Below are 24,377 nucleotides of genomic sequence, written 5' to 3'. Positions count from 1 at the left end.
TGTATCATCGGCAAACTTCACTAGAATGCCCCCAGTCCCTTCATCCAGATCATTAATATATATTTGAAGGACAGGATTATGCAGTATGTTGGCCAAAATTGAGCTCTCTTTCAGTAGCAACAATATGAATGTCCCTGACATTATCACATGCTGTTTTTGGACATTTTTGCATACAAATTAACTGGCACATTTCCACCAGTGACTACATTTTGAAAATACCTCATTGACTGTGAAGTACTTTGGAATATCCTGAAATCTTGAAAAGTTTTAGAAATTTATGTTGTGTTTCTCTTGTGGGATGTGGGTATTGATAGCATAACATTTCTGTTCTTGAACTGAGTGCTTGTTAGGCCATTTTGGTGAGCATTTAAGAGTCAGCCACAGTGTTTAGGTCTGGAGTCACGTAATGGCAGACTGGGTTAAGGGATTTCTTTCACGAAAGGACGTAAGTGAACCAAATGGGTTTTTTATGTCGGTTGAAGACAGTCTCCTAGTCACCATTGTTGATACATGCTGTGAATCTTTTATTACGGAGTCTAGGTTCAGCATTTGCGCGTGGAACCGATCATCATTTGAACTCGGGGGTGATTCAGCTTCTCTCATGTGATGGGACTGTTCGCAGTTCATTACACACGCACACATGTGTAGCTGGTGAATCTTATGGCAAGGGTGGGCAAAAAGTCCTCCCAGGTTTTGGTATCGTCTGAGGTCAAAAATCTTCACACCATAAGCAAAAGGCACCCAGCCAACCATAGAGTCATGCCGCCTGGAAACAGACCCTTCAGTCCAAGTAGGCCATCCTAACCATGTTCCCAAATTAAACTTGGAGAAAGTGAGGACAGCAGATACTGGAGATCAGAGTTGAGAGTGTGGCGCTGGAAAAGCATGACCTGCTGTGCTTTTCCAGCACCACACTCTCGACTCCCAAATTAAACTTGCCTGCATATGGCCCAAATCTCTCCAAACGTTTCCTATTCATGTATTTATCCAAATGTGCTTTAACTGTTGCAACGGTACCTGCATTCACCATTTCCTCTGGCAGTTCAGTCCACGCACAAACTACTCTATATGTGAAAAAAAGTTGCCCCTCATGACCTTTTTAAAACTTGCTCCTCTCACTTTAAAAATAGTATTGAACTTCCCCACTCTAGGGAAAAGGCCCATGCTAGTCACATTATGTATGTCCATAATGATTTTTTAAATGTCTATAAGGTCACCCCTCAAACTCCTACTCTGCTGAAAAGAAAGTCCCAGTCTTTCCAGCCAATCTTTTTAACTCAAACCCTCCATTCCTGGCAACATCCTGGCAAATCTTTTCCGAACTCTCCCAAGTTTAATAATATCCTTCCAGTAATAGGGCAACCAGAACTGCATAAATATTCCAGAAGAGGCCTCACCAACATCCTGTACAACCTTCCTCTAGGCAGGGCATCACTGACTTCCTTAATTATACATTCTACATTCGAAATTCAGTCCACCCTTTCCCTGTAAGTCTGTCTCTCTTCTCAGGTTAGCTGCCTTCCTTAGTCTGAATTCTAGGCCTGTGCACCTTCTACTCCAGCCTTCCTCCATCAGTCATTCTCCATGTGCCATGCAATTTAGACTACTGACACCTGAAATCATTCATAAAATGGCATTGACTGTATTCTGTAAAGAGGGTGATGGTGACATCATGTTAATCTCACTCACTTAGTAATTCAGGTTAATGCTTTGTAGACAGGTTAAAATACGACTGTGGCAATTGGAGAAACTTGAGTTCATTTAACTACATCAGTAATGGTGTCTGTGACAACTATCATTGATTGTCATAAAGAACCCATCTGGGTCAATAAAGTCCTTTCAGGAAGGAAATCTGCTATCCTTACCTGGTGAGACCTCGACATCCACAACAATGTTGTTGACTCTCAGTTGCCTTTTGAAATGGCCCAACAAGTCAATTAGTTTAAGGGCTGGTAGGAATGGGCAAAAATTCTGGCTTTGCCAGTGATACCTACATCCCATGAAAGAATAAAAGAACGCAGTGGCTACACTTTACCAAGTACAATAAGTCAACTGCGGTGTGCCTTTTCAATGCAGTTGAATGTCAGAAGGCACATTTTGCTCACTTGCATTCAACTTATGAGGGCAACTTTTCTGATATTCAGTTACCCCATCAGTGAATTTTACAGGGGCTTTCAGGGGTAATTTCACCTGCTCCTGCCTTGTGCTTACAGTATTGTATGATGCTGTGAAGTAAAACTCTCAGTACAACCTTCTTTAGCATCTCCAGTAATTAATACCTAGAAACAAGGCAGGGCATTCAAAAAAGTAGATACATGAAACCCAGAATATTCCTGTTTGATTTGTAGTAACGGACAACATTCCATTTAGATTTAATTTCAAATTGATATTAGGGAGAGTTTATTTTATCCTGGGGCAAGGAACATTGAGAAGGGCTAGTAATCTAGGTTGTTCAGAATGCAGTTTGATGCTACATTGTGATAATGCAACAATCTGGAAGGGTTATGTGTACTAGGTCAAAATGGCCTTTCCTCCAACCTGGCACTGTCTAATATCTGATTTTAGACTTCCTATACTTCCTTTAAAATTATATATTAATGTCAGAATTTTATATTACATTGAGAAATTAGACAGCAATATTGTAGATATTTTCAAATGAACATATGAGATATTATTATACACCTCTGAATCCAGGACACTATTATTACACCATAATATTCCCTTAACAGCAATATTGTACATTCTAAATTCTTATTTGGCTCAATGCTTGTCCTTTGGATGATTTTGAGAGTAGTATTGGGGTTGGTTCAAGAGGGGGTGGAGTCTAATCAGGACTCATGTTACCAGACTCCCTGATGCCTCAGCTTGATCTTCTCAGGATAATTAGTGTTCCTGATGGAGCCATATTGAGTGGCACTATTCATGTTACATTGTCGCAAGTGGATTTCCTGCTCCAAGACAAATAAATATCAGAAATTAGAAGCATGTTAAATGTTCCATAAAATCATAAGTGTCTTTTTTTATTCATTATAGCTCATGATCATAGTTCTTTCATCTGGATGTACTAACTTTATCATGTCTTGATTATTTTGATGACTTTATTGTCATGCCTTGTTCAGATTTTGGGGTGCTGTTATACTTGGTGCCCACTGGGTGGCTGCAGAGACCACAGGCTTTGAGAGTTAGATATTTTTCTGGAAAACAGAAATGTGTTGAACCCTTTGGGTGATGTTAATTACAGGATCATTATATGATTTTTTTTTGCATGGTTGGCCTTTTCATTGCAGGTCTGTATCAGGATCCTGGTGCAAGTCTTGTCTGAATGTCCTGACCTTATGCTAGTCACTACAGATGTTAGTTACACACTGTGTAGCCACAATACTGACTAAACTCTAGAATGATGCAAAATTATGAGCTACTATCTATGTTGGAGTAATTGCTTCATTGTCACCATCAGGTTCTCATATCATGTGATTTGAGACTGTATTATTGCGTGCAACAATTGTAGCCAGGATTGGGGGTGAGGCTTTAGTTGTACCTGGGTTTGGGAGGGTGAGAATTTAGTTATACCTGGATGTGGAGGGGGGAGGTGTTGGGGGCAGGTGGTGAGGGTTTAGTTGTTTTACTTTGGCAGTGAAGGCGTGAGAGTTGTTTGTGTCTTGAACTCAATTTAACCAGCACTAACTACAGGTTTTGAGTGTTTGTCTATTGATAATTGCCTCGCTGCAATACTTTCAGATTTGACAAAAAAGACTTTCAGATTTGACCTTTAATCATGTTGAATATTTCCATCCTTGATATAGACATGTCTGTACTGTTCGCTGGCCAGCTTTTAAGTGCCTGGGGTGCACATGCTGCATGTTGTTCCATTGCACTGCCTGTACAGATCAATCAGTTTGCTCAGTTGTTCATGAACTGAATGTAGCAGCCAACTCCAATGATGTTCTACAGCAAGCCATGTGAGGCCAAGATTAATAGAATGTTAGATTCAGACTCCAATCAGACTACATAGGGTAAGAGGAGAAGAAAGGAGAGCATGAAAGCTACTTATTCTCTGGATGTACACGTTGCTAGCAAGCTCAACATTTATTGCCTGTCCCTAATTGATGTGCGGCAGTCCATCTGATGTTCGTAAATTGATGGCGCTATTAGGGAGACGGTTCCAGGAGTTGGTACAGTGGTGGAGAGATACGTGATTTAGGAGCAGGAGTAGGCCGTTCAGCCCTTTGGACCCGCTCCACCATTCCACAAGATTGTGGTTAGTCTGGTTGTGGTCTCAACTTCACTTTTTTTAAATTAACTTGTGGGATGTGCTTGCTGCTGGCTGGCCAGCATTTATTGCTCATCTAGTTGCCCTTGAGAAGGTAGTGGTGAGCTAATTTCTTGAACCGTTGCCATCCATGTGCTGTAGGTAGACCCCAATGCAGGAGTTTGACCAAGCGACACTGTTGGAGGCCAGTTCAGACAACCTACACCAAAATATAGTAAGGAGATAGTTTATACCCTAACTTTTATATCTATTTAAAGGCAAGTGTGAGATACTGTGTTCCAGGTGTGATTGGATTAGTCCACCACTAGGCTTGAAGCAAAACACAATTTTTATTCTTACAGCATAATTAAAATATAGAAAAAAGAAGAATTGACATAACCTTAATTCTAAGGAAATACTTAACAAGATAATATATGATATAACTACTAATCATCATCTATTCCAACATAGGAAGCATCCCACAAATACACCCTTAGCAAGGCAATTTAGCAAGATAGTTTTATTCTCATCTGTGTGAGCCTAAACCGTTTCTGGAAACTCTTGTTGGTGAGTAGCAGGTAACTTTTGAGAAATTGTTATTGGAGCAGAGAGCATCAGAAGCTTCAACTTAGTAGTAAAAGGATTTAACATTGTAAGTTTTTTTTAGATTAGATTAGTTTCCCTACAGTATGGAAATAGACCCTTCAGCCAAACAAGTCCACACTGACTCTCTGAAGAGTAACCCACCTAGACCCATTCCCCTACCCTATATTTATCCCTAACTAACACACCTAACACTATGGGTAATTTAGCACGGCTAGTTCACCTGACTGCACATTTTGGATTGTGGGAGGAATCTGGAGCACCCAGAGGAAACACACACAGACAAGGGGAGAATGTGCAAACTCCACACAGACAGTCACTTGAGGCGAGAATCGAACCCGGGTCCTTGGCGCTGTGAGGCAGCAGTGCTAGCCACTGAGCCACCGTGGGGGTAAGACATGGCAGGAGAGCTCCAAATCGTAGTCTGCTCCTCTCGCTCGATCTGGAAAGCTGAGCACATTTCCAGTGCCTAGGACCTTCATGTGTGCAAGAAATACCTCCAGCTGTAACTTCTGGAAGCCCGAGTTTCAGAGTTGGAGAGCATCTGAGGATACTGTGGAACACTCGCAAGGCGGAGAATGTCGTGGATAGCATGTATAGAGAGGTGGTCACATTGCAGACTCAGACTCCACAGGCAGGAATGGAATGGGTGACCACCAGGCAGAGCAGGGGGGCTAAGCAGCGGTGCAAGAAACTTGTGTGGTTATTCCCCTGCAAAACAGAGATACCATTTTGGATACTGTTGAGGGTAATTGCCTCTGAGGGGATAACAGCAGCAGCCAAATTCATGGCACCATTATTGGTTCTGTTGTAGAGGGAGGGAGAAATAGGCATAGAAATGATGTAGTGGGATTCAGTGGTCAGGGGAATAGATAGGCGTTTCTGTGCCAGCAAACGAGAATCCAGGATGATGTGTTACCTTCCTGGTGATAGGATCATGGATATCCACATATACAGTGTATTCAAAAAGAATGACTATCCAATGAGCACAAGCAGACAAAACACGTCCAGAAACCCTAGCCACTCTCCCCTACATCATAGACATCTCAGAAATGACTGCCAGACTACTCAGACTCCTTGGCATCATGGTAGCCCACAAACCCAACAACGCACTAAAACAGCAGCTAATGAACTTGAAAGAACCTATACAGACAACAGGCAAAACTAATGTCATTTACAAAATACCATGCAAGGACTGTAACAAGCAGTACATTGGACAAACAGGCAGAAAACTAGCCACCAGGATACATGAACATCAACTAGCCACAAAACGACATGATCCTCTCTCACTAGTATCCTGACATACAGATAAGGAAGGACACCACTTCAACTGGGACAACGCATCCATCCTAGGACAGAGACATGCAAGAGAATTCCTAGATGCATTCATTCCAACTGGAACTCTATCAACAAACACATTGAATTGGACCCCATTTACCACCCCCTGAGAAAAGGAGCAGGAAATGACATCACCACCGGAAATGACATCACAACAGGAAATTGCATCACCAGCCCTAGGAAACCAAAACATATAAATAGAAATCAGGAAACACCAGCAGTGCTTCGTCCGGAAGCTCATTGAAGATGTTACCTAGTATGGTGATGAAACGTCTGAAAATGAACCTTCCACCTCGCGAGCAAGCCTACATCCATTAGGTCTCTTTTATATCTTTCCCCTCTCACCCTAAATCTATGCCCTCTAGTTCTGGACCCCCCCCACCTCAGAAAATGTATCCTACCCATGCCTCTCATGATTTTCTAAATCTCTATAGGGTCTCTCCTCAGCCTCTGATGCTCCAGGGAAAATAGCCCCAGCCTATTCTATCTTTCCCTGCAGCTCAAATCCTCCAACCCTGGCAATATCCTTGTGAATTGCTTCTGAGCCCTTTCAAATTCACGACATCCTGCTGATAGGAAGGAAACCAGAAGTGCACACAGTATTCCAAAAGTGGCCCAACCAATGTCCTGTACAGCTGCAACATGACCTCCCAACTTCTATACTCAAGGCTCTGACCAGTAAAGGAAAGCATACCAAACACCTTCACTATCCTATCTACCTGTGACTATAGTTTCAAGGAACTATGAACCTGCACTCCAAGGTCTCTTGGTTCAGCAACACTCCCCAGGACTTTACCATGACTCTGATTTGCTTTTCAAAAGTGCAGCAGCTCACATTTATCTAAATTAGACTCCATCTGCCACTTCTCAGCCCATTGGCCCATCTACTCAAGGTCCCTTCTTCGCTGTCCACTTCATCTCCAATTTTGGTGTCATCTGCAAACTTACTAACTATACCTCCTATGTTCGCATCCAAATCATTTATATAATTGACAAAAAGCAGTGCCTTGCAGCACACCACTGGTCACAGGCCTCCAGTCTGAAAAGCAACCCTCCTCCACCACCCTCTGCCTTCTACCTTTAAGCCAGTTCTGTTTCCAAATGGCAAACCAGTCTCCCATGAGGAAGCTTGTGAAACGCCTTGCTGAAGTCCATATAAATCACATCTCCCGCTCTGCCCTCATCAATCCTCTTTGTTACTTCTTCAAAAAACAGTTAGTGAGACATGATTTCCCACACTGTTGAAACTTTATTGCTGGAACAGCACAGCAGGTCAGGCAGCATCCAGGAAACAGGAGATTCGACGTTTCGGGCACAGGCCCTTCTTCAGGATTCCTGAAGAAGGGCCTGTGCCCGAAACGTCGAATCTCCTGTTCCCTGGATGCTGCCTGACCTGCTGTGCTGTTCCAGCAATAAAGTTTCAACTTTGATCTCCAGCATCTGCAGACCTCACTTTCTCCTCGATGATTTCCCACACGCAAAGTCATGTTGACTATCCCTAATCAGTCCTTGCCTTTCCAAATACATGTACATCCTGTCCCTCAGGATTCCGTCCAACAACTTGCCCACCACTGATGTCAGGCTTACCGGTCTATAGTTCCCTGGCTTTTCCATACCACCTTTATTAAATAGTGGCACCATGTTAGCCAACCTCCAGTCTTGAGGCACCTCATCTGTGACTTTTGGCGGATATAAATATCTCAGCAGAGGCCCAGCAATCACTTCCCTAGCTCCCCACAGAGTTCTAGGGTACACCTGATCAGTCCTGGGGATGTATCCACTTTTATACATTTAAAGACATCCAGCACCACCTCCTCTGTAATATGGACATTTTTTCAAGCTGTCACCATCTATTTCCCCACATTCTGTATCTTCCATGTCCTTTTCCACAGTAAACCTGATGCAAAATATTCATTTAGTATCTGCCCCATTTCCTATGGCTCCACACATGGGCTGCCTTGTTGGTATTTGAGGGGCCCTATTCTCTCTTTAGTTCCTCTTTTGTCCTTAATGTATTTAGAAAATCCCTTTGGAATCTCCTTAACTGTATTTATCAAAGCTATCGCATGTCCCTTTTTTGCCCTCCTATTTACCCTCTTGTGTATATTCCTACTACCTTTATACTCTTCTAAGGATTCATTTGATCCCTCCTGTCTATACCTGACATATGCTTCCTTCTTTTTAACCAAAACCTCAATTTGTCCAGTCATCCAGCTTTCCCTCCAACTACCAGCCTTTCCTTTTACCCTAACAGGAAAATACTGTCTCAGGGCTCTAGTTATCTCATTTTTGAAAGCTTCCCATTTTCCAGACATCCCTTTACCTGTGGAAATCAGCTTTTGAAAGTTCTTGCCTAATAGCATTAAAATTAGGCTTCCACAAGTTTAGAAGTTCATCTTTTAGATCCAGTCTATCCTTTTCTGTCACTATTTTAAATCTAATAGAATTATGGTCATTGGCTCCAAAGTGCTCCCCCACTGACACCTCAGTCATCTACCCTGCCTTATTTCCCAAGAGTAGGTCAAGGTTTGCACCTTCTTTAGTAGGTACATCCACATACTGAAACAGAAAAGTTTCTTGTACACACTTAACAAATTCCTCTCCATTTAAACCCTCAACACTATGGTAGTCCCAGTCTATGTTTGGAAAATTAAAATCCCCTACCATAACCACCTTGTTATTCTTACAGATAAATGAAGTCTCCTTACAAATTGTTTCTCAATTTCCTGTTGAATATTAGGAGTCTATAATACAATCCCAATAAGGTGATCATCCTTTTCTTATTTCTCAGTTCCACCCAGGTAACTTCCCTGAATGTATTCCCTGGAATATCCTCCCTAAGTACAGCAGTAATGCTATCCCTTATCAAAAACGCCTCCCCCCCATTTGTATCCTCGAACATTAAGCTGCCAGGCCTGTCCATCCCTGAGCCACATTTCTGTAATTGCTATATTATCCCAGTCCCATGTTGCTAGCCATACCCTGAGTTCATCTGCCTTCCCTGTAAGGCCTCTTGCATTGAAGTAAATGCAGTTTAATTTATCAGTCCTACCTTGTTCTCTGTTTTGTTCCTGCCTGCCCTGACTGTTTGACCCACTTATTTTTCCAACTGTACCAGTCTCAGATTGATCTCTTTCTTCACTATCTCCCTGGGTCCCACCATCTCACCTTACTAGTTTAAATCCTCCCGAGCACCTATAGCAAATCTCCCTGCCAAAATATTAGTCCCCTTCCAATTCAGGTGCAATCCATCCTTCTTATACAGTTCACTTCTACCCCAAAAGAGATTCCAATAATCCAAAAATGTGAACCCTTCTCCCCTACACCAGTTCTTCAGCCATGCATTCATCTGCTTTATCCTCCTATTCCTACCCTCACTAGCTCGTAGCACTGGGAGTAATCGAGATACTACCATCCTGGAGGACTGCCTTTTTAAATTCCTGCCTAACTTTCTATATTCTCCCTTTAGAATCTCATCCTTTTCCCTTCCTGTGTACAATGACCTCCTGCTGGGCCCTCTCCCCTTTGAGAGCATTCTGCACCCTCCCTGAGATATCTTTAATCCTGATACCAGGGAGGCAACACACCATTCTGATTTTTCTGCTGGCTGTAGAAACGTATGTCTGTGCCTTTGACTAGAGAGTCCCCTAACACAATCGATCGCTTGGAACCTGACGTAACCCTCATTACAGGAAGAAAGTAAGGAGTGCAGATGCTGGAGGTCAGAGTTGAGAGTGTGGTGCTGGAAAAGCACAGCAGGTCAAGCAGTATCCAAGGAGCAGGAGAATCGATGTTTTGGGCATAAGCCCTTCATCAGGAATGAGGCTTGTGAGCCAAGGGGGTAGAGAGATATGCCATGTCAAACAGCAGTGTAGTTTCTTTCTGGTTTGAATCACTTCCCATGGGGTCTCTGCCATTGTCTCCCTTCCTCCTTTTTAAAGTGCCATGATTTTGATTTTTTTACCAAAGTTCCAAAACAATGCAACAGGTTATGAAACAGTAACTACTGCTCCTAGAATTCAAGTAAATCAGCTGCGACACTGAAAATACCACAAAAAAGGAGCAGCTTTACAGTCACAAAGTATAAAGATAGACAAGTTATGCTGCAGCTTTACAGAACTTCAGTTAGGCCACACTTGGAATATTGCATACAGTTCTGGTCACCAGACGTCCAGAAGGATGTGGATACTTTGCACAGGTACAGAAAAGGTGTACCAGGATGTTGCCTGCTATGAGGGATTTTAGCTAAGAAGAAAGATTGGTTAGACTGGGTTTGTTTGCACTGGAACACAGGAGGTTGAGGGATGACCGAATAGAAACTTTTAAGATTGTGAATGTCCGGCTCCTGAGACTGGTCGGCAGTGGCAATAAAACCTATAGTGGAGTCAGAATTGATGTTCTTGGATTCAAGGTTTTTAGGAAATATAGGGAAGGAAATAAATAGAGTGGGGGTAATAGTTTTGATTCAGGAATTTTTACTGTGCTAGGAAGAGAGAGTGTCCTTGAAGGTTTAAAGACAGTTTGGTTTGAGTTAATAAAAAATGAAGGAGCCTTTTAAAGCTGAGATAAAATAAACACAGTGGGTATTGCTTATATGGTCTGATATATTCCAGAGGGACGATTGAGAAGTGATAACATAAACCAAACGGGTGGCGTGGTGGCTCAGTGGTTAGCACTGCTGCCTCACAGTGCAAGTGACCCAGGTTTGATTCCACTCTCAGGCAACTGTTGGTGACGAATTTTCACTGTGTCTGCATGGGTTTCCTCTGGGTGCTCCAGTTTCCTTTCACAGTCAGTAGTTTGCACATTCTCCCCATGTCTGCATGGGTTTCCTCTGGGTGCTCCAGTTACCTCCCACAGTCCAAAGATGTGCAAGTTAGGTGGAGTGGCAATGCTAAATTGCCCATGGTGTCCAAGGATATGTAGGCTAGGTGGATGAGCCACAGATATGCAGGGTTACAGAGATAGGGTAGGGGGTTGTATCTGGGTGGGATACTTTTCAGAGGGTCAGTATTGACTCAATGGGCTGAATGACCTGCTTCCACATTGTAGGGATTCTATGATTCTATGATTATCAATTTAACAGTTTCAAAAGGAATGCAAAAAGAGACCTGGAACATTTTGTGTATTATTGTTTGAAGATTGCAGGACTGCTTAACAAAGCAGTTAATAACCAGACAGGCCTTTTTGTTGAAGAAAAGGGTAAATAATTCAGGAAATTATGCTGAAGCTATGTGTTTCTGGAGTAATTATGTCCAATTCCTGACACCGCATTTTCGTAAGAAAGTGCAGGCTTTGGATGCCCAGGGTCCCACTGGAGTCACTCAGCTCCAGACCTCATTAAATCTTTTGTTTAATCAATGTACATTCAGTCTATCCACTCTGCACCAGCTCTTTCAAAGAGCAAGCCAGCCAATCCCACTACCCTGTGCTTTCCCATATCTCCATAGCCATTTTTACATCTTCATATACTCGTTCAATTTTTGAAAATTTCCAACCTGCCAGACAGTGAACTCCAAACCCTAACTATTTAATTGGTTCAGAAAATGTTCTCATGTTGCCACTGATGCTTTTGCCAATTGCTTTAAATCTATGTTCACTGGCCATCAAATAGTCAATGGAAAGTTTCTTTTAACTTAATCCTATCTAAATCCTTCACAACTTTGAACCAGTTTTCAAATCTCCTTTGTATTTTTTGCTCTCTCGAATTATTTGAGCTTTATCAGCCTATTTTTATAGCTGCAATCCCCTTCTAGTAAACATAGAAGATAGGAGCAGGGATACCCATTCCACCCATAAGCCTGCTCCGCCATTCAATAAGCTCATGGCCGATCATTGAGCCCTGTTCCCACCCTTCCCCCATATCCATTGATCCCTTTAGCCACAAGAGCTATATTTACCTCCTACTTGAAAACACATAATGTTTTGGCCTTAACCACTTTCTGTGATATGAGTTCACAGGCCCACAACACTCTGGGTGAAAAAATTCTCTTCATGTCAGACCTAAAAGGTTTATCCTTTATGCTTAAACTATGATCCTGGTTTTAGATTCCCCCACCATGGGGAACGTCTTTCTAACCTGTCTAGTCCTGTTACAATGTTGCAGATTTCTATGAAATTCCCTTCTCATTCTCCTAAGCTCCAGTCAATACAATCCTGAATGACTTAAACACTCATCATACATCAGTTCTGCAATCCCAGGAATCAATTTTGTAAACCTTAACTGCACTCCCTCAGGAACTTGTAGCTGGGACCATGATTAGTTCTGGAACATATGATGGTAGTGGTTTGTTGGGATATTGTTGGAGCCCAGAAATGTGACTGTAACTAGCATGCCCATTTATTCCTTATTGTCATGTGGAGTGAAACAAGTTGGCTGAAGACTGTCATCTGTGATAGTAGAGAGATCAGAAGTAAAGATTTTTTTCAATGTTTTTGGTGAGGAGGTGAGAAAGAGAGAAAGGAGATTTGTGCTATTGGTCAATTTGTGTTTGTTGGTCAGTATATAGTGTGGTGGTGAGAGAGGGTTTTGTGCTGAAGTTAGTGATCTCTGCAGTTTGTAAGCCTAAAATGATGATTCTGCAGTACAGGTAGAATTACTAAGGCGATGGTGATCTGATGGTAATATCACTGAACTAGTAATCCAGAGGCCCAGGCTAATGTCCTGGGAGACTTGGATTCTATTTCCACCATGGCAACTGGTGGAATTTAAATTCAATTAAGAAAAAAGATTTGAAAGCTGGTTTCGGTAATGTTGAAAATGGGTATCAATTGTCAGTGATTAAGCCAGGTTCACTAATGTCCTTCAGAGAAGGAAATCTAATGTCATTCCCTGGTTTGGCCTACATACAATTCCAGGCCACAAAGCAACATAGTTGACTCTTAACTGCTTTCTGAAATAAACTAGCAAGCCACTTGGTTTGAGGACAATTAGGGATGGCAACAGAAAATAAAAGTAAATATGATCAGGAGTAGGCCATTCAACTCATCAAGTCTTCTCCGCCACTGTAGGTCATATACTTCATTAATATTTTCCTGCGTTTTCCACATATCCTTTCATGTCATTCATACCTATAAATTCATCTATCTTCCACTATCCTAAACACACTCAAATCACTGAGCTTCCAAAGCCCTCTGGTGTAGAAAATTCCAAAGATTCACTATCTTCTGCATGAAGAAATTCCTTCTCCTCTAAATCCTAAATGGATTGCTTCTCATATTGAGACTGTTTTAGACCACACTATTTCCCAGCCAGCTGAAATACCCCTTCTGCATTGACCTTTTCAATCCTTTTAAGAATTTTGAAGGTTTCACTGCAGTTACATCTCATTCTTCTAAATGCCAAAGAATACAGGCCCACTCTCCTCAATCTCTCGTCATAAGACAATCCTGCCATTCCAGGATTCAGTCTAGTGAATCTCTGTTGCATTCCCTCTAAGGAAAGCATAAGGGTAAGGGACCAAAACTGTAAATAGTACTCTGCAGCTGCTGTCTGACCAAGGCTGTTAGAGCAAGACATCTTTATTTCTGTACTGAAATTATCTTTCATAGAAGACTAGGCCAATCAAACCCCTGAGCCTCCTCTGCCATTCAATATGATCATGGATCTATGACTCTTTGGCTGATAAAAGCGAATACATCATTTGCCTTCCTAATTGCTTGTGGCCCCTACATGCTAGCATTCAGGTACAGGGGAACCTAGATCCTTTTGGACAACAACACTTCCCTGTCTCCCTGTCTATCTTTTTCTAGTGTGATGATCTCACACTTTTCCCCATAATATTTTTTCTACAATTTTGTAGCTTACCCACTCAGTCTGTTCAAATCTCCCCAAAGACTCTTTGCATTACTCCTTACATCAGACATTCTCTTCTAGCTTTCAGTAATCAGAAATTTGGAAATATTACATTTGGCCCCCATATCCCAAGTAACAACATGGATTTTCTTAAATACAAATAATGTAGTTCTGCAAGTCACAACTTTTCATTGCCTGCAGTTTTTGTCAGGAGATGTGAAGCTCTTCAAGTACAGAATCCTTGCTGACACTGGATGATGCTGCAGGTTTAATGTTTAAAGTTGACTTGTGATTTAAGTGACTCAATCCTACACAGCCTTCTGGGCGCAGCTGAGTCTAGTCTAATGTGCCACGGTTTGGTACTGGCTCCTGTTTTTAAGGATGTTTAACTCAGCCCTCAGGCTGTAACTATTTATATTCTCTTCTGTTGAGAATTTGGAAGCTGTACCTTAGTTCTATTAGTCTTGTGTTCTTTTTGTATTTGGAATGTCACCAGTTAAGACAGTATTCCAGATCGTTAGTGCATTTTTTTTCACTCCTAAATTTTTTTTCCCACCACCCATGAAAGTGGTAATTCTTCTGTGGACTCCAGCTCAATGTTATGTCTCCCATCTGTCAGCATATCCTGTTATTCCTTCCTCCCACATATGTTTATCCATGTTCTTGTTAAATGTATCTATATGTTCATCTTAACTACTTCTTAAAGTAGTGAGTCTCACCTTCTCACCACCCTCTGATAAATATGTTTCTCCTGAATTTCCTATCAAATTAAATGATGAGAATTTTGCCTTTATGGTTTCTCTAGTTCTTAACTTGCCTGCAAGTGAAACATCTTTTGTGCACATACTCTTTAAAAACCCTTTTGTAATTAAAAAAAAAACACACTTCTGGTATCCTTCTGTCTTAAAAGAGCAAAATACTGAGGATGCTGGAAAAATTAAATGTTCAATACCCCAGATGTCATCTGTGGAGTTTGAAACAGCATTCATGTTTCAGTTCAGTGACCTTTCACCTGTCAATTCTATCATTTTCCACTGATGATTTCCAATCGTTTCAACATTATCTGCCTTTGTCTTCCACTCTAGAATGTCAGCAAATTTTGAAATTATACTTTGATTCCAAATCAATTGTGTAAACAAAGAACAATAGTAGTCCCAGTGCCAATCCTAAATGCACTAACGGTCTCCTTATTGAAGAAAGGATATAAATGTGTTGGAAGTATGTTAGAAACTAGGGAGAGTTTACTAGACTATTACCTGGAATGGGTAGATTGTCTTGATGAGGAAAGGTTGCCTAGGCTAGGTTTGTATCTGCTGGAGTTTAGAAGAATAAGAGGCAACATGACTGAAACATATCAGTTCTTGAGGGATCTTGGCAGATGGATGTGGGAAAGTTATTTTTTCTTCATGGGAGAACGTAGAACTGGGGGGGTGGGGGTGGGGGGGTCACCACTTAATAATATGTTGCTTCCCATTTAAGACGAAAATAAGGAGAAATCTTTCTCAAAGAGCATCATGAGTCTCAAGAAGTCTCCCTCAAAAGGTGGTGAAAGCAGATTCTTTGAATATTTTAATGCAGAGGTAGGTAAATTTTTGATAAGTACGGAGGTAAAAGGTGATCAGGATAATCAAGAATGTGGGGTGATCAAACCAGCTAAGGTCTTATTGAAGTCTGAAGTAGGCTGAAGGGGCTGATAAAGGGCTTATGCCCGAAACATCGATTCTCCTGCTCCTCGGGTGCTGCTTGATCTGCTGTGCTTTTCCAGCACCACACTCTCGACTCTGATCTCCAGCATCTGCAGTCCTCACTGTGGCCTCAAGGGGCTGAGTGGCCTACTTCTGCTTCTAATTTGTAGGTTTGTATGGTGGCACACCACTTTCCACAAGTTGATAAATCTGAGTTTAACTCCTTACTATCTGTTTTGTAACCACCTTGTTACCCATTTTTCTACCTGTCTCTTCATTTCACATGTTATATGACCATTATCATGATTCTACATTGCAGTAGCCATTTATGTAAATCTTGTTTTCTGAATTGAGAAGCTAATAAAGGAATCTGTTGCTGGGACCAAATGGTAACTTAAGTATTGAAAGACTGTTGAAAAAGATTGATTGATAAGACCATAAGACATAGGAGTGGAAGTAAGGCCATTCGGCCCATCGAGTTCACTCCGCCATTCAATCATGGCTGATGGGCATTTCAACTCCACTTACCTGCATTCTCCCCATAGCCCTTAATTCCTTGTGACATCAAGAATTTATCAATCTCTGCCTTGAAGACATTTAGCATCCCGGCCTCCACTGCACTCTGCGGCAATGAATTCCACAGGCCCACCACTCTCTGGCTGAAGAACTGTCTCCGCATTTCTGTTCTGAATTTACCCCCTCTAATTCTAAGGCTGTGTCCACGGGTCCTAGTCTCCTCACCTAATGGAAACAATTTCCTAGCGTCCACCCTTTCCAAGCCATGTATTGTCTTGTAAGTTTCTATTAGATCTCCCCTTAATCTTCTAAACTCCAATGAATACAATCCCAGGATCCTCAGCCGTTCCTCGTATGTTAGACCTACCATTCCAGGGATCATCCGTGTGAATCTCTGCTGGACAGGCTCCAGTGCCAGTATGTCCTTCCTGAGGTGTGTGGACCAAAACTGGACACAGTACTCCAAATGGGGCCTAACTAGAGCTTTATAAAGTCTCAGTAGCACAACAGTGCTTTTATATTCCAACCCTCTTGAGATAAATGACAACATTGCATTCGTTTCTTAATCACGGACTCAACCTGCATGTTTATCTTTAGAGAATCCTCGACTAGCACTCCCAGATCCCTCTCCAAGAGAGTTGCATTGGGGTGGGGGTGTGTGTGCCAGGGGTGTGGTTGGCACCTTTCAATGTAGACAAGTGCAAAACCATTTCAGAAGCAATACAGTTGGTTCTGCTATAATGCATGTTTCTTCACTGCGAATTGGCTTTAATGTGATGGAAGAATTTAGACCATTATTTGTAGAATATGAATTTTCCTTACCTGTATTGCATATAAGTCAATTCCGGCCCCATTAGTTTAAAAGGTGTGGCTATTGCATGATTATCTTATAACGCGATGTCACATGAGAACGGACCTATCATATTATATCAGAACCGACTGTATAAGGAATGGAAAAGTGCTTTAAGCAGTGAGATGGAGTAGTGGAGCAGATTGGTGTGCACATACTCAGACAATAAAGGGACAGCATAAATACATAGGGATAAAGTGTCAAACTGAATCAATGGTATTATAACTAAAGGAGTGGGCTGTAAATACTCAACAGTTCTATAGAGGAAGAAACTGAGTTAATGGGCAGACTTTTACAGGGGTGGCCTTGAGAGCATAACATCTCTAACCCCTCCATGGAGAGAAACTCAGTGGCTAGCAAACTGACTCAGAAGACGCCTGTCCTGCAGCCATTGCACTGGGGAGAAAGTACTACCTTATGGAGCTGCTGACCAATTGGTTGGTGGCAAAGGATGGGAAGGGACTTGCCACTTTAGTGAGGTCAGTGCAAGGGTATGTTTTAAAGTCTACTCAGACAAAGGAGAAGAAATTGGTGGACCTCATCTCTGCAGGGTAGGTGAGAAGCTGGTGGTGAGGTTGAGGGGTCTGGCCAACATATGCAAGAATCGCCTTTGAAAATAGTATCTCCTCCAATTCCTACTATCATTCTTTTTAAAAAAGGGAGGCTCATTCCATGCAACCCGCTGTTCATACCAATCAAATTATGGCATGGGCAGGATATTACTGAGGTCAATTAAATTTTTAACAAGCTCTGTTGACACTTAATTATTTATTCATACGTGCTGGGTAGACTACTGACTTGCCCATGTTGTATGGGGAAGTGAGTAGGTGAGTGTGATTAGACTGTGTGGCACCATCACTAATCTGATGCGACGGATGTTTTTTTTCTATTTTGTAACATTCAGTGGTCCTGTAACCTCAACTGCTAAAATAGGCAGCAATACTCTCAGCTTTAATGTCTTGGAGAAGATGCTGAACCTGCGATCAAAAGTATAAATAAGTGGTCATTAATGAATTCAAAAGGAAAATCCATTTGTCCTCCTGTAATATCTGAGCCCTAAAAATTACAAAAAAATAGAAAGAAAATGCCACTGTAATTGATCAGACAATCTGTTTATCAGTGATTCCTGCTTTGTCTCATCTGCTCTTTCACCCATTGCAGCTTTAGTGTTGAATGTTCAATTTGGTTTCTCAAAGAAAACAGTCTGTAACTAATGAAGGGTCCCACCTGAAACCTGAGGCTGCTGTAAGTTTCTGGAATGTTTAGATTGAGCTGAGGTGAAGATACTGGTCTCATTTCTAGACCAACACAAGTTAATGATGCTGTTCTGTTTTGCAGAGCTGATCTTGGAGTTGGTGACTACAAGGTAAGTGCGTGGTAAACAAAATTACTCATTCAGAACTAAAGGGAAGGAGACGAAAAAAACAGTCAACTGTAGGTCAGACCTTAACATCAGTCATTGGGAAAACGTTCAATTCTGTTATAAACAATACAATAACAGAGTATTTAGAAATACATAATACAATCAAACAGAGTCAACCTGGCTTCCTAAAGGGGAAATCATTCCTGACAAATTTACTAGAGTTCTTTCAGGAGATAACAAGCAGGCTTGATAAAGGGGAACTAGATGTGATATATTTGCATTTCCAAAAAGCCTTCGTGCATAAAACTGCTCAATAAGATAAGAGCCTATAATGTTTGGATGGTATATTAGCATGGATGGTAGATGAACTAAATGATGAAAATCAGAGGTGGAATGAAGGAGCAGTTTCAGGATAACATCCTGTTACTAGTGGAGTGCCACAGGGATCAGTACTGGGACCACAGTTATTTACAATGTATATTAATGACTTGGATAACAGAAGTGAATGTACTACTGGATGAGTGAAGACGTTTTTTCTAACATTACTCTTTCTTCTCTTGCACATCACTTCAAATCTATGCCCTCTAATTCTTGTTTTCTTCGTGTTAATTCTGGGTGTTAGAATACAAGTGATATTTATATTGTCTTCTAGTTCTTGTTCCTTTAATGAATGGGAACACATTCTCCCTGCCTACACGATTCAGCCCAAACATGCTTTAGAAAACCTCTAACAAATCTCCTCTTAGCCTTCTTTTCTCGATGGAGAACAGCTCTGCTGCGTCACAGCACCAGGGACCCAAGTTCAATTCCTGCCTCGGGCAACTATGTATATGGAGTTTGCACATTCTTCCTGTGTCTGCGTGGGTTTCCTCCGGGTGCTCTGGTTTTCTCCCACAGTCCAAAGATGTGCAGATTGGGTGAATTGGCCATGCTAAATTGCCCGTAGTGTTAGGTGCTTTAGTCAGGGGTGAATGTAGGAGAATGCGTCTGGGTGGGTTACTCTTCAGAGGGTCAATGTGGACTTGTTGGGCCGATGGGCCTGTTTCCACACTGTAGGGAATCTAATCTACTCTAACTTCTTCAATCTATCCTCATAACTGAAGTTTCTTATACTTAGAACCATTCTTATACATTGCCTCTGCACTCTCTCTAATGCACTCACATCTTTTCTATGATGTGCCCACAACTGTACAGAAGACAATATAGGTATCACTTCTATTCTAACACCCAGAAGAAACAGGAAGAAAACAAGGGTAACAGACTGTGTTCAAAGACTGCCACAGAACAGATCAACTAGCAAATGCACTCAAGACAAATTCCATGATTTGTCTTAGCAACTCCACCTCCTCCCCATCCCCTCCCCGCCCCCCCTCCCAAATCCCCAGCCCTGACTTTAGTGAGATGGTAGCTCATGAAATCTCATTTAACTTGTGAACACAAGGGATTACAATCCCTCACTTTGGTGATCTGGTTTTAAACTGCCTCATAGGTGCTCCATCAAGAATTGCCTTGATGATTGCTTACATTCTGGTCAATTCTTCCTTTCCTGGGACTGTGCTTACCTGGAATCTGGAAACTGCTCTCCAGCACATACCTATAGGCATAATTCAACTTTTTACCAACAAGTCAATTTATCTAATCTTGCCCAGTGACCACAGCAGCTCCTAGTGCCCTTTCCTGAGTTCTATAGGTGCCTAAGGAGGCTCATGCAGCATGTCTCAATGACTGCCGCCCAGTGACCCTAACTTCGGTGGTCATGAAGTGCTTTGAAAGACTGGTCATGGCAATAATAAACTCCAGCCTCCCCACTCCTCTTGACCCACTCCAATTTGCCTTTCAGACCAACCGATCCATGTCAGATGCCATTTCACTTGTCCCGAGAACATCTTGACACCAATAACAGCTATGTAAGAATCTTACTCATTGACCACAGTTCAACCTTCAACACTATTATCCCCTCGAATCTGATTACTAAACTTAGTGATCTCAGACTGAGCCCCACTCTCTGCAACTGGATCCTCAGTTTCCTGACCACAGGCCACAATCAGTGAAGATTGGGGACAATATTTCATCCTCACTAACACTCAACACTGGAGCCCCCAAGGGTGCATACTCAGCCCCCTACTGTACTCAATGTATACTCATGACTGCATCGCCAAATACCAACTAATGCCATTTACAAGTTTACTGATGACACCACCATAGTTGGTCGAATCTCAGATGGCAATGAAACATACTACAGATGGGAGGTGAAAGGCCTGGAGAAATGGTGCACTCTGAAATTCCTAGCTCTCAATGCCAGCAAAACTAAGGAACTCACTATTGACTTTCAGCGGGATGTTACTCATGCCCACTACACATTAACAGCACAGAGGTGGAACAAGTGGAGAGTGTCAAGCTCCTGGGAGTGGTCACTCCCAACAAGCTTTCTTGGACTCTTCATGCGAATGCACTGCTTACAAAGGCCCAACAATGTCTCTTCTTCCTCAGGCAGCTGAGGAAATTTGGCATGACGACAAATACCCTTGCCAAGGTACAGCCTTTATAGGTATGCCATCGAGAGCATTCTGTCTGGATGTATCTCTACCTGGTATGGCAACTGTACCATTCAAGTTTGGAGACGGTTACAGACAGTCACAGAGGCTAACCTCCCATCTATAGAATCCACCTATCTATTATTTACTTATCTATGTTACTTAACTCTGTGATCTGCCTGTATTGCTCGCAAGAAAAGCTTTTCACTGTACCTTGACAATAAATTCAATTCAATTAATGGCACGAACTGTTCACCTATTGCTGGGACTTCTTCCTGAATCCCAACAGACAGAACTACCTCGGTTTAATTCCCTACTCGGCAGTCCATCTAAATAGCAGTGCAACTTAATATGGAGGTGAAAGTGAGGACAGCAGATGCTGGAGATCAGAATTGAGAATGGGATGCTGGAAGAGCACAGCAGGTCAGGCTGCATCCGAGGAGCAGGAGAATCGACGTTTCGGGCCTAAGACCTTCAGGGCTTCCTGATGAAGTGCTTATGCCTGAAATGTCGATTCTCCTGCTCCTGGGATGCTGCCTGACCTGTGCTTTTCAAGCACCCCACTCTCAACTTAATATGTTTCTGTCTCACACCATGTCTGCAATGTTTACCCCAACTGCTAGTATATTGTGGACTGCTCCTCAGTGATCCTTAAACTGTTTTGTGTATTCATGTTGAAAATTTTGCAACAAGGCCCATCCCAGTGTTCTTAAACAGGTTTGATGTACTGAGCAAGCAACCATTGAAACACTCAGTTCTCTGAATGTTTCAATTCACAGATTGCTGGATCGTACACAGATCAAATACAGACAACAAAAGGGGAATTTGTCACATAATGCAATTTGAAGTTCATATCCCAGGGAGGGGTTTATGTCATAAAGATTGGGTTTTTATCATAAGATGCGAGTTTATACCTCGAATTAGGATTTACATTGCAAGGCATAGGATTTATTTTGTGATTTGGTGTTTATATAATAGATCAAATGTGCAAAGGGCATAGTCTACATACAGCCACACAGTTAAATCTCCATTGTATAATTTTAGAACTGTCAGTATTATTAATTCATCAAAAATGATAGAATGTCAATTTAATCAGCATCATAATGGGGGAACACACTGCCCTTTGCAATCTGTCTATAAGGTTTGTTTGTGGTGTCGCACATCTGTACTTGCAGTCATGCCTGAAACAACCATTAGGTTATTAAAATCTGGTCTTGCAGTTCCTCCTTGCTGTAATCCAGCTGCTGTCATGTGAATCCCAAGAATTTCTGGGAGAAATAAAATATGCCAGCAGATCATGTGCTGATGACATTGCCCCTAAATCATGGACAAACTGGCGCATGTAGGCTCACTATCTCTCTCCCCCATTATAGACTGACTCCTTACCCTACTGTAACATCCTCAAAGCTGGTGATTTTGCAATGACATTTTATTTTTATTCTTCTACTGTAATTGAGAGCAGGAGGGGAATAGAAAATTTAGATGTTGAAGTAGGTTCTCACTGTGCTGAAGTCTGTTTGAATTGAGAAATTATGTTCAATAATCATTAAAAAAACTGACCAGAAAAATTCATCAGTAACAAATTGAATCAGCGGCAAATCTGAACCCTGCAGAACTGCCTGCATCAATTTTAAAATGACACAAATATACCGATATTCAAAACAGCAGTATTATTTTCACTATTTAGTTGTTTGCATTTGTCTACTATCTAGGAATGAGGCTGAAAATCTGGCTGTGGGATTGAAATAGCTATAAAAAAGTATCAGCAATGTACAGAGATACTTTGGACTGTGAGGTTGGGGTGGGTGGAAGGAGTTTTCTTTAACTTTTCCTCTCATTATTCACTGATTTCTACCTCCCTCTTCCCTGCTGCTCACTGCTACTTCTATATAGTGACAAAGACACCAATTCTGCAATACTTCACAGAAGTGCTTTACTAAAAACTGTTAAATTTTCAAACGTGCCCAAGGCTATGCATTTGTGCATTTATTTCCACTTGTGTTCAATTTTGTAACTTCTTTTTAGATTTATTCTAAAACTGCAGCAGATTAGGGTGTGTACTCTCATGGTTTCATGACTTGATTATTTATTCTTGTATGTGGGATGCATCTGGGGTTCACCAATCATTGTATAATACCAAAAAAAATGAACTTATGAATCCTTCAGCATGCTGACTAGTTATTATCCAGATGCTTTTCCTCAATGTAGGAACAGTGTGAAGGGGAGTGCTGATCACTGAGAACTCTGTCCTCCTCAGCTCCTGATGTAAAATGAAAGTATGGGGGGAATGAAAGGCCTTGACAACACCACTCAATTATGATGCTGAAATCCACATCCTGGTTCCTGTGTTAGATTTAATCCTTGACGTTCATTTCCCATGGACTAATGGAATCTGTTCATTGAGGATATTGAAAGCTGAGTTAGACAAATTTTTATCCAGAAGGGAGTCAAGACTTATGGCGAATGGGTGGGGGCAGGGCAGGACAGGACAGTAAAATTTGAATCCACGATTATATTATTATGACAGATTGGGCTGGAGGGACAGAAAGGCCTACTTCTCCTATTTCTTATATTCGATAATTCAATGTCTTTGTTATGTTTTATAAGTATAATCATATGCAAAATTTAACAAAATGCTAGTGACATTTAATGGTAACACTATACATGAAGCATGTTGGATTTATGTGTTACACAAATCTAAAAGTAAGGGGTATATTGGGTGACTTTTGACTTAGCTTTGACTTAGCACTGTCCAAGACGAAGATACATTAATGTGCCTCAAGTGTACAGCAGGCTCTGCATGGAAGCTACTGCATTTCTAGAGGGGATACATAATCCTAGTGTTGAACAGTGTGTTAAGTATGAAATGAGGGCTTCTGGCATCTATTTATATACCAACAGAAGGTGGCTATTTTACCTTTTAAATCTGTGCCTCCTTTAACTTCTAAGCTGATTACCTGTTTCTCATTCAGCCACTGCAAAAGAAATACATTCGTGTGTCAGAGGAGGCAACTATTCGACATGTTGAAAAGTTCATTAGAAAGAAGCTGGAATTGGACCCAATCTGTCAGGTAGGTGTTGTGACCAACTTGGGAAAGTGCACTGGTTCTCAAGCTCCACTACTCCTAGGTCACCACAAAAGCAAATCCCCAATTTACCTGTCTGATGGAATAAAGTTAACAGAAAACACTGATCAGTTTCTTGTACTTCACAAGAATTACAATAATAAATAAAATTAAAAATCACACAACACCAGGTTATAGTCCAACAGATTTATTTGGAAGCTTTAGCTTTCGGAGCACTGCATCTTCATCAGGTAGTTGTGGAGCAGGACCATAAGACACAGAATTTATAGCAAAAGATTACAGTATCATGCAACTGAAATGATATATTGAATAAACCTAGATTGTTGTTAAGTCTTTAATCATTAGAATGGGTTGCAGG

General features: G+C 41.5%; 1 protein-coding gene across 4 annotated transcripts in view; it reads left to right on the top strand.

Annotated features, from left to right (window-relative positions):
* pcgf6 (polycomb group ring finger 6) overlaps positions 1 to 24,377 on the top strand; it is an 86,523-nt gene that overhangs the window by 19,243 nt on the left and 42,903 nt on the right. For 3 of the 4 annotated variants that reach the window (XM_087998820.1, XM_087998819.1, XM_087998822.1), the window contains exons 7-8: positions 18,375 to 18,402; positions 23,906 to 24,008. In XM_087998820.1, the coding sequence (XP_087854946.1) occupies positions 18,375 to 18,402; positions 23,906 to 24,008 (131 nt within the window). The remainder of the gene's footprint in view (positions 1 to 18,374; positions 18,403 to 23,905; positions 24,009 to 24,377) is intronic. The other variant, XM_087998821.1, reaches the window with a different exon arrangement.

Source organism: Chiloscyllium plagiosum, unplaced genomic scaffold, assembly GCF_037043375.1.
Source record: "Chiloscyllium plagiosum isolate Xiang-an unplaced genomic scaffold, Cpla_swu_hap1 HiC_scaffold_22, whole genome shotgun sequence".
Lineage (NCBI taxonomy): Eukaryota > Metazoa > Chordata > Chondrichthyes > Orectolobiformes > Hemiscylliidae > Chiloscyllium > Chiloscyllium plagiosum.
This window is presented reverse-complemented; position numbering and strand designations above follow the sequence as displayed.